Genomic DNA, 12,250 nt, shown 5'->3' with positions numbered 1-12,250 from the left:
TATAATATATTGATATTTTTGTATGAATAGAGCTCTTCAATTGTATAATATAGTAAATACGGTGGCAGGTTTAAATCAAAATTCTATTCTCTTTATTAGTGGGCAAGTTTTTGTATTATATTATTATAATAATCTTCAATTTGCTTTTTTGGTAATATCAAGTAATCCTGTTTTGTGTTACGACGGTATCCAACATACCGCGTCACATGGCCAAACGGTCACGTGATGGACCTAGAGGATCTAGGGGATTGAAGAATAAATGTCTAGATCCATAAGATCCAAAGGATTTAAGCAGAACAAAGCCTTATGGTTTTGCAGAGAATGAAGGTCTATATAAGGAATAGGGTTTCTTTATATATAGAGCTTCGTACTCAAAAACAACTATTAGTTTCATTATTATAATTACAAGAATTATAATCAATTATAACCTTATTGAATTCCTACTTGAAATCTAATCTAAACTACCTCAAGAGATTTCTAAACATTTTTACATAATCCTAGAGGCAGCTCCCGTAACATTTTATATATATATAATCGAATTATGTTTATATAAATTCGTATAATATAGGTATTATATATAAATGATTTATTAATATAGAGTTATGAGATTTTTATTAAAAGTTTTTATAGAGAATGTTATTATTATAGTTTTGTATTCTTTTTGAATTGTTGTTATGTGTAAGGATATTTTAGTAATAGTTATAGGAATTATAAATAAAGAGATTATAGAATTTGGTGTGTACGATTTAATTGTTTATATTCTTGTATTATTAATGAATAATATTAATCTTTATTTCTTCCTTATACTTCTTCTAATTGGAATTCTACTTTTTCTTTATCAATTGATTCAAAAACCCTTAATACTTATGAATACTCTTTTTTACTTGATTTTAGTTTTATTAAAGAATTACTTATTATTAATTAATTTGTACATTTCTTTTATTATTATATAATTCTTAGATTTTCTTTATATTTTTTTAATTTGAAATTAAATTGTTTATTAAAAACTTTTCAAAAAAGGAAAAAAACTATAAAATAAAAACAAAAAACAAAAAAACAAAATATTATTAACTTTATTCCTAATTACAATTTGTATTTATATAAAGATCTAATTAATTTTTATATATATCTTTCATTTCATTTACTCTTTAATATATATAACAAGAGTGTTTATATTAATAAATCTTTTCAATACTTTATTAGGATTTTCTTTTATTATTATATCAACAATATTGTTAAGTCTATTAATTCATTGAATTCCGATAAGCTTTTTTTTTTATAATTATTATAATATCATTATATTAATTATAAATCTCTTCTCTTTTATTATACTTAATTTGATAAAACATTTATATAATAAATACGAATCTATATAAATAATAACTAGAACATTAAGTAAATTTAATTAAAAGGTAATAATTTATAAAGTTAATTTTATCATAAGACTAATGTTTATATCTTCTATTATATTGTATATTTTAGAAGTTAGTATATTACGTATAATTCTTTTGCTTTTTGTACTACTATAATGTATAATATTTCTAATCAATTTGAATGTATTTTTATTCAATATATTCTCATTTGTTAATATAATAATAAAACCTATTTAATTATTTAAATCTTTATTATTTATAAAAGATCTATTAATAAAAATAAATAGTTTTATACAATCTTATATAAAGGAGATAAACAAAAGTCCTTAATTAAGGTTTCTTATTTATCATTTAGGTTTTTTATTAAGTATTTTGATATTATTATTTGATAGATTTTAGTATTATATAATAATAAATAGGTTGCATAATACTTTTAGTTAATAAATTGTTGTGATATATATACTTTAAGCTTTTTGTTTATAATATTGCTCGAAATTAATAACTTTTATAAGTTTCTTTTTCTAATCTTTTTATATAAAGATTAAATAATTTTCCGATATATATAAGAAGATTATACTTAATAAATTTAAATATATCTTTTATAATCAAACTATCAATTTCTTGTATTTGTAAAGCTTTAAATAGTAAGCCTTCTATAATAATAACTCCTTTTGTATAAAATTCTATTACAAAATTTAATACCTCTTACTTTTTCTTTATAATAAATATCTTTATTAAATCTCGATTGTTTTATATAACTATAAGGAATTAATTATATTCGTTATTGATATTGATTATATAAGGTAGTGAAATTTTGAGAATTTTTATTTTAAAAATCGAATATTGAATAAAAGTTTATATAAATATTTATCTAATTGTTTATATAGAACTTTGTAATTTGTAAGTTTGAGATATTGAATTTTTAATATTTGAAAGTATTATTAAAAGTATTTTCGAAATAAGTAATAATTAGTTTTCTTTGAATGTTTCTTTTTCATAAAATGATTTTATTATTATTATATGAAATTCTGTTAAACTATAAGGAAAATCGATTATATAGTTTTGATTAATATTTGTAAATAATCTGTATAATCCTGTTTAACCTTTTCTTTTTCTTTATACTTATATTAACAAATTAAAGAATAAGTTGAATGTTTTATATATAATTAAATCATTTCGAATAGTAAGTATATTTTAAATTATTTGTTTTATATGGATTTCATATATTTCTTTTATTATTAAACAATATATATTCATTCGTTTTAAAATTAATAAAGATAATAGATTGTATAATATTATTCAAGGGTAAGCTCTATATATAAGTAATATTAATATAAGTCTATTTGAATTAATAATATTGTTTATTGTTTTTATTATTATTTGTAATATTAATTCTTTATTAAGATTATTGTTTTTCAATTTAGTTTTAAATATATTATATATATGTTATATAAGAGAGTGATATCTTTTAATTTTTCTAATTATATTGTAGATTTCGATAGGGATTTTTTGAATATTAATTTGAAGGGATTTTATACTTTGTTTGAATTCTTTAAATATGAAATTCATACTTGTATTATATAATATATAATTTGATAGTTTTAGGTATATATCAATTCAACATTTTTGAATAGTATTTTATATTGTTTTGATAGATATATCTTATATAAATACTGTAGTGTTATATATAATTGTTTTATTAATATAAAAGATATTAAAAATGATAAAGTAATTAAATTCAATATTATTTTTGATTGTAAACTTAAATTATTTAGAGGATTTTATATAAAGTTGATAATACTTATAGAATTTATTAAATTTCTTAATTATATAAATGTTAATATTATATGCTACTTGATTTAAGAAGATTATAAGTTTTTGTATAAATAATTAATTAAATTTTCAATAAATTCTCAATAAATTTGCTTAAATTTTATTTTTATTAAATAATTATATATAATTAATTCCTTTTTTTAATTTAAAAGTATAAAAGAATGTTTTTATTTTTGTATAATAAGAATTATCTTATTATCTTGTTTTAAAACATTTATAAGGTTATTAAGTGATATATATAAATGATTTATATTTCATATATATATAAGAAATAAAGTATTTATTAATATAATTGAAAAGGTAATATTATTAAAAGATGTTATAATTAAAATATTATTTTGTGATTATATAAAGTCTTTTTCAAATTTAATATTATATTGAGCATTATTTATACATTTTACATTCTTTTCTTTTTTCAATACTTATACTTGAAGTTCTTTTATTATTAATATTCTTGATATATTAGTATCAGGAATAATACCTTGGAAAATGTTGGCCGAATATCAATCTTCGAATTGAAAAATCTCATTTTTATTAATTGTTTTTTTATACAATTACTCGAATTAATCTTATTACAAAAATGTATATACAAAGAATTATCTATTAAAAAGTTTAACTATATATATTTCATTAATAAATCTCATTTTAATAAAATATGTTTTATGTTTTATTAATTAATTATTTAATAAATCATTTTATTAATATTCAATAATGTTTTATTTGTCTATAACTTTATTAAATTCAATTTCTACATTGTTTGAATTATTCTTATATATAAAAAGAAATTGATAAAATTAATCTTTGTTTATATTATATTCCATTATAAATTAATTATATTAAAGTTTTCGTTTTTATATAAAATGATTAATAAACTAACAATCTGATTTCTTATATATATATAGTATTTTAATAATAATATATAAGAATTGTTTCGAGATTATATAAATTATAAATAAAAAAACCCATTTTAAAAAGGAGATGAAAACTTTTCTTTATTTTAAGTCCCTTAAAATCAACCTTACCTTTAATATAATTCTTAATCTTTATATATACAATTAATTTAATATATTTCTATATCAAATAGATTATTAATAATAAAGATTGATATAAATTTTTTTATTATTTTTATATATTTAATTTGTTTAATAATGTTTTACAAATTGATATAAAAATCTTTATATATTAGAACTAATTATAATAATATAGGATTATATTTAGGAATATTATAATAAGTATTTATAATCTAATCTTGAAGTATTAATTCTGATTAATATAAATTAATTAAATTATATTATAGATTTTAAAGATTCTTAAATAAGATTTCTAGTTATTAAGAAAGTATTTTTTTGAGATTGTTTTATATAATTTATATAAATATTATATTATATTATTTAATAAAATATTTCTATTATCTTTTTTTAATTTCGAAATGTATTTATATTAATATTAATATATTCTCAAAATTGAGATTTCTATTAGTAATTTTATTAAAATAAAATATTAAAATATTGTTTTTAAGTATTATTGAAAAAGTATTATTATATTAATTTAATTCGATATTAATATTTCTATAGAATTTATAAAATATTTGAAGTTTTTAATTAAGAAAATTATATTCTTTATTAATATATATTTTTATTAAATCTAAAAGGAGATTATATATATATTTTGTATATAATGTATATAGTGTATCTTCTTTTAGTATTATATAATCTAATATTATATAAGATTTGAAATAAGATTGATTTTGATTTTATGAATATAATATAATTATTTAATTAAATAAATTTGAAATAAATATTAATATATATATTAATTTTTTCAGTTTAATTATTTTATATATATTGAAATAATTCGATTTTAGATTCTTTATTTCTTTTTCAATCTTTTTTATATATTTATTTAATATTTCTTTAATTATTGAATTTAGAAATTATGAATAAAAAGTTGAATTTGTAAAAGTTTAAATGTTTTACAATATATGGCTTTAAAGATAGTTTTAATTTAATTTTTATATTATTCTTAAAATTCATTCTATAATTATTATTCTTTATATTATCTAAATTGTAAATTGATAATTTATATAATAATATTAATATTTATTTAGAATTCTATAAAATCGGGATTATTTAGATTCAATTATTATCTTTAAAATGTAGGATTTACTTTGTATAAAAGTGTTTTAGGAATTGAAAAAACTATATTGAATAATAATATTTAATGTTGTATTGTATCGAATGTATTTTATATAGTATGTACGAGAGTATAATGAATATAAATAGAATCAATATAAATTAAACTATTCTAAAGAAATTATAATTATAGTTAGGGATTTTTTTTTAGTATATAATTCGAAAAGATAATATAAAGAATATAGTATTTTAGTTTTTTTTTATAAATTATATGTAAATTTAATCTAATACGATTTTATTTATTCTTTTAAAAGATATCTTTTCTTATTAGATTTAATCTTACTATTCTGTAATTAAGTTTAATCAATTATTAATCAGTATTGGGTAAACTTGATAAGATGTATATATATAATATATATAAATAAAAGGATTATTTATTTCTATTTATTATTTTTATATGAAGAGGGAATTACTATATTTATATATATATACTACCCTCACTTGTACACTTTGTATATATATAAGGTAAAGTATAATATGTAATGTTACGTTATTGATTACGTGTTTCGACAATAAGATATATATTACCTACGTATTATAGACTATATAGAGAATTGAAAAAAGTATAAGTAGATAGTTTAAGTCTTTATAGAAAAATCTTATTCTAATACTATGCGCGGAAAATCACGTATAGATTATCTAATATTTCTTATAATTAGTATTTATAATTCTTTATTATATAGTTTAGAAAAAGTAGTTAGTTTTTATTCATTCTATTATATCTCTTATGTATTATATTATATATTCTTTAGAATCTCTTTTCTTTTTTTTTTATTAAAAATATTATTTTTATAATAATATTTCTATAACATATGTAAAGGCTTATTCTATAACCTTATTACTTTCTATTCTTTTTTATTGATGATCTACGCAGGGAAGAATGTTATAAAGTGAAAAGTAATTCTTCAAAGTGGATCTAATTGTGTCGGGTGATGGTCTTTCCCTGCTCCTGCGAAAGAAATTTCGATGAGGCATTTACTAAAAGTGGGGCCTAAACTCTTACTTTACTTACCGGCTGTCCCGTGAGTCTGTGCACCCACTAGTGGTATTATTAGTACGCTTACTTAAGTCGCATTAAGTTTGGCTTATCTCGCCCTTTCCATCACCATCGCCATCACCATCGCCATCACCCTCGCCTTCACCACCGCCCTCGCCCTTTCCATCACCATCGCCGTCACCCTTTCTATCGCCATCACCCTCGCCTTCACCATCGCCCTCGCCATCACATCGCCATCGCTATCACATCGCCATCGCCATCGCCATCACCATCACCATCACCATCACCCTTTCTATCGCCATCCCTTTCCATCGCTATCGTCCTTTCCATCGCTATCGCACATTATCTATTACGAATATACAAGTATAGTCTTTCCGATAAATAACCAAAGGTTAGACTTATGAGATGGTTTAGGTTTTCTACTCTACTAGGATGGCTCAGTACTACCTCTTGAAGGAAGTCGAATGTCACCTGTAGTAAGAGGACCTAAGGTCTCCTATTTCTACTAGGATGGCTTAGTACTACCTCTTGATGGAAGTCGAATGTCGCCTGTAGTAAGAGGATCTAAGGTCTCCTGCTCTACTAGGATGGCTTAGTACTACCTCTTGATGGAAGTCGAATGTCGCCTGTAGTAAGAGGACCTAAGGTCTCCTGCTCTACTAGGATGGCTTAGTACTACCTCTTGATGGAAGTCGAATGTCGCCTGTAGTAAGAGGACCTAAGGTCTCCTGCTCTACTAGGATGGCTTAGTACTACCTCTTGAAGGAAGTCAAATGTCACCTGTAGTAAGGAGATTATAAGTTTGATTTCTCAATGGATACATTGTTGTGGATAAGGCTATTATTCTGCTCGTATCAGTATTAACTTATTACCTATCAGAATAGCGCTGAAAGATATCCTAGCTACTATGTCTTCCCCAACGTTCGGCTGTACAGATATACCTATAGTTATCAGATGGGGCAAATCTGAACCATTTAACTATATTGGTACACCAGCTCAACAACTTCGAATGAATGTGGACCTTGGTACACAGGATAACCCCAAGTTACTCTTTTGGTTCAGTGTAACAGTTGGGGTCACAGTGAGCCCTGGATCTGCTACGATACGTAAAAAGCCGCTCTACTTTGTTCTCCAAGCTAGTTTGTTTGGGGAGGCCGGAGGTATCACCTTGGCAGCATCACCATATAAGGTTTCTTCCAAGACTCGTACTGCTATGCAAAAGGCTGGTATCTATATGGATGGAACTACTGTTTCCCGTATATACTTCAAGCTCGAAAACAATGGCACAGTGTTTATGCCCCCTATTGAGAATCATTCCTTCACCCCTGCGTCGGACAATGTTGTAAAACTATTGGCTGATCTGCAATCCCTTTCCCAGGCTAAGAACTTCTGTGTATATACATCAGGTCAAATATCGACTATTACACAACTATGGGAAAGGATCCCTCATATACATAGGGGAACCTTTACAGGTGACTTTACAACTCAGAATGTATACAGATCTAATATGGTATGCGACGTATGGACGAATTTCAATCAGTTTGCGAGACAGGGGCATCCGGCGAAACGTCAAGACCCCCTACTGCAAGATCCCCAAGGTGATTCAGCAACTGACCTAATCGCGAGTGGTAGTACTAACATCTTAACAATATAGATAGTAATCTATCATCTTCCCATGTTCTCAACCAAGATCTTGTGGATACCGACTACGATGAAGAATCGCTCACAGGGCGGAAGCGCAAATATGGCAAGATATCTTCCAACACTACACCATTAGATATCCTAGGGTCTAGTGAGTGATTCCTTTTATACCTAACCCCAACTCAAGATTTCTCAAGCACTACTAACTATATCCTGTAGATAAGTCCAATGTGGATCATCGTTCCAAAGTTCGATTCGCCAAATCTTGTAACAATATCACAGACTACCTTAGAAAGGAATTATCTGTCTTTATATTTTGGACAGCAGAGATCAACCCACGGTTACAGGAGGCTTATGAGCAGGTCTTCTCAGATCTTGGCGGGGCAGTGTCTAGTGGAAATATAACTGAATTCTACAAAATAAAGTCGGAGTGCATGGCGGATGTTTGTATAACATATGTCAAGAGAGAATCTGAGGGAGGATCTGAATGGGTTTTGAGGAATACTATCTGAAAAAAGACACGTATTTCTATACTCTATCTTGAGCGACAGTTATGATATTTTCGATATAGATAACATCTTCTATCTATCTTCCTTTGCAAGAAATGAAATATATCACACAGCATTTGAAACTCATTAACGATTGTATGAAAAGGGTACGTCTGAACTTCTAGAATTCCTACGGTGAGCCCGAAGCGATTGGCAGGTCTTCTGCGCTTACAGTGGTGCATAACGATATAGAGATAATAAGTGCGATTGCCACGAGGCTACTACTCAACTAAATGTACTAACTATAATCTAACATCTTTCTCCCAGATCTTAACCCAACTTCGTATTTATGCCAACTCGACAGCTCAATAACTACTGAGAGCCTTCTCTCTTACAATCCTCGAACCTAATCGAACAATACGTTTGCTATAGCACAATAACCATAGCGATTTCAGCCTAACCGAGTTCTTTGAGAGCGATATACTTGATTATGCTATACTTTCGTATAGATAGGGAGTGGAGGAGGTTATTTTTAAAGATAAGTAAGGGTAAGGTTAGTTATGCTAAGATACGGTTCTACGATGAACAAGCTAAGCGTAACGGCTTATAATACTTCTGGGTGGATACCTGCTGTATCGACAAATCGAATAGTATGGAGCTTGTAGAGGCTATCAACTCGATGTTTCGCTGGTACTGGGATGCCACCAACGGAGGTATATGCTCACGAGCGCTTTCGAGTACAGATGTCATCTTTTCTGATTATTGCTGGCTGCACAGCTACAAGGCCGAAAGCTCTTGTCGGGATTCTATACAAAGATATCGAATTTCAATTGTTCCCTTTCCCGAACTCAAGGGTCATCGCCAACAATTGTAATGAAGCTTAATTTCGAACGAATCAAGCAATTAGGTGGGAAGAAGAAGGAGTAAGCAATCCAATATTGTTCCTTTTTTCTTAAGCTTATAAGAATAGGAAAATATTCGCATTTTATAAAGCCGAGGATCTAGCATACTGTACGCCAACTTTTATATTAGCATTGGTGTTAACTGATAATATTTCCAAAAGCAAGTCTATTTCTTTGAGGGATATTTATAATTTGGTTGTCCCATATAATACAGATTGTTTTCACCTACAATAAGCCACTGAATAGACTAATCGATCTGTCTTTCGCGATGTGAAGAGTACTGCTCATAATCTATACATCTCAAAGACAAAATGCCTAGAGTATTCAAAACATAGGTATCATCTTATCCGCTTAGGTCGAACTTGTGGTTACAAGAAGAGACTGGAATTTCATGATCTGCGTCGGGCTTCAGGAAAGAAACTGAATGGTAAGCTTTTCACATATATAAATATTTCCTATAGAAATGTTAGTTAACAGACTTAACAGAAATTGTAACTCCAGAAGAACGACGCCAGATCATAAGTCATCATAGGGATGTTTACAAACGGTATTACATGCCGGCATTTGTAAATACAAATTGCTAAGCTATCTACCTTAATTCTACACAATAAGAGGATCTTATTCAAGCTGTTGGCTGTTTATTATGTTATGAACGAGTATCTATGTGCTTGAATGATGTCCAGAAATTCAAAATCGAGCAAGATCTTGCTATTTTTGAGCTTATACAAATCCGTAAGAAGCTCGTTCGGAAGACCAAGGCATATAGCTTTTCCACTATTAAGGGTGCGTTCGGTTCGTTTTCTTATTTATTTAGAGAAATTTATAATATTATTAAAATAACAAGAGTATTGAGGCTAATATATTTGAGGTAATATTGGATAATATTGGAAAATAATAGAGATAAATAATAATAAAGATTTGTTAAAGAATTATTTGTAAAACTTCAAAAAGCTATTTTACGGTTAATATATAATAATCTTGAAAGTATTTGTTATTTTAATTTATTTGGATTATTACAAATCCAATAATTCCTAATAATTTATTTCACAATCTTAAGCATTTGATAAACCTTTTATTTGAGCTTAGTAAGCATTATTTGATAAATAAATAAGGTCTAATAATTGAAATATGTCGAAATAAATCGATCCGAACGCACCCTAAGGCTACTGTTGGAACAAATCTATATCAAATGTATAAGAATATTCAAGTCGAAATCAATAAAACGAAAGGTCAGAAGACGAAGGAATTGTTCAATAAGATTATCGAAATTTTTCATACAAACGTCTATACCATTAGAATCGAACAACAATTGAAGGATATCCTTTCGACTGATATTCTAATCCCGCCAATGATTGAGTATAAGCTTAAGGAGCGAGCAATAATCACTATACTATTTTTAAACGAGAACTAGATTTTAGATGTACGGATTAAACTTGTTCAGAACTTAGTACAACTCTCTAAACAGTAAGAAACCCCTCACCGATTTCATATGCGAAAATTAGTTATTTAATAAAATAGTTTCAAGAATTTTATACAAATTCGATTTCTATTTATGTTCTTGAGAGAATATATTACTTTAAAGTTTTATAAATTTAAGACTATTATCTTTTTACTAAAAACGATTTCAATTATTTACTCTAAAAATTTACGAAGGAATAAAAGAATGATTCATTTTCATTTATTTTTGTATAGTAATTGATTACTCTACTTTTAATTCATTCTTTAAATGAAATTAAATATGATAATTCATTTAGAAAGCGATTCAATTTAACATTTTAATCATTTCACTTTACTAAATAAGAGTTTTCTTATTTATATGTAAATTTCAGTTTGTTTTATTCTTTTCTTTTTTTTTAACCTGATTATAGAATGAAGGAGATAAGGAGGAGGATATTTTTAGTTTAAGTTTTTAGGTTTTAAGAGATATAATTAGTATAATTCGTTCTTTTATATTATATACTTTAAGTTTTCTTAAAAAATAAAAATTCTGTTTATATTGGAATATACAATTATATGTTTAAACGAATTATATAATTTTTTTCTTTTTTATAAAGAAAGAAAGAATTATACCTTTATATAGATTATTTAAATTTATATTATTCATTTTATATAGACTTTTATAGTACTTTTGTCGGAACACGTGACCAACGACGTGATATTACATGTTACGTTTTACCTTATATATGTACGAAGTACATAAGTAAGGGTAGTATATATATATAGATATAGTAATTCCTTCTTTATATAAAGAGAATAAATAGAAATAAATAATCCTTTTACTTATATATATTATATATACACATTTTACCAAGTTTACCCAACAACTTTACCTAGTAATTCGAATTCAGATCCCCTCTCTCAAGTGATTCAAATACTTATAGTATGATTAAATTCATAATATAACTCTTAAAGTTCATCGATTTTAGATTACTATTAATTCAGGAGGCTCTACTCTATAGCTTCTATAGTCACCGTGTACTACTACTAGTCACTTGTCAAAATCATACTAAAATTCATCAAAACTTATCAAGTATAACGTAACGTATGGGGAACTCGGACATATGGGGAACTCGGACACTTTTTCAATTATTCTACACGCGATCTTGTTCTACGAGCCACACAATCCTCCAATTCCAATTCCGAATCACTTGAACTATTCTCTAGCTCTTCTTCTTCAATCTCTTCTTCTGATTCTTCAATTGGGCGTTTGCGTGGCCGTCCTCGTGGCTTTTTCTCCTTCGGTTTTTCCTCCGCCTCACGTACCATTTTCAATACTTCCTTAGTACTAAAGACAAATTGACCTTGTAATTTGACTCTTTTGCCT

The 12,250-nt window shown here is 25.9% G+C and overlaps 2 protein-coding genes across 2 annotated transcripts; both read left to right on the top strand.

Annotated features, from left to right (window-relative positions):
- Positions 1–7,302: 7,302 nt before the first annotated feature.
- EAF01_010022 (uncharacterized protein) lies at positions 7,303–8,548 on the top strand (the record flags this gene model as incomplete). Its single annotated transcript, XM_038918278.1, has 3 exons — positions 7,303–7,993; positions 8,050–8,187; positions 8,256–8,548. 3 exons carry the CDS (start codon positions 7,303–7,305, stop codon positions 8,546–8,548), a joined length of 1,122 nt encoding a protein of 373 aa, XP_038766248.1.
- Positions 8,549–9,222: 674 nt separating this feature from the next.
- On the top strand, positions 9,223–10,010 carry EAF01_010021 (uncharacterized protein; the record flags this gene model as incomplete). The annotated part of the gene is made up of 5 exons (XM_038918277.1): positions 9,223–9,237; positions 9,302–9,447; positions 9,495–9,535; positions 9,782–9,853; positions 9,913–10,010. The coding sequence occupies 5 exons, from the start codon at positions 9,223–9,225 to the stop codon at positions 10,008–10,010; spliced, it is 372 nt and encodes a 123-aa protein (XP_038766247.1).
- Positions 10,011–12,250: the final 2,240 nt, after the last annotated feature.

The sequence above is a fragment of the Botrytis porri genome, assembly GCF_014898465.1.
Source record: "Botrytis porri strain MUCL 3234 chromosome Unknown BPOR_015, whole genome shotgun sequence".
Lineage (NCBI taxonomy): Eukaryota > Fungi > Ascomycota > Leotiomycetes > Helotiales > Sclerotiniaceae > Botrytis > Botrytis porri.
This window is presented reverse-complemented; position numbering and strand designations above follow the sequence as displayed.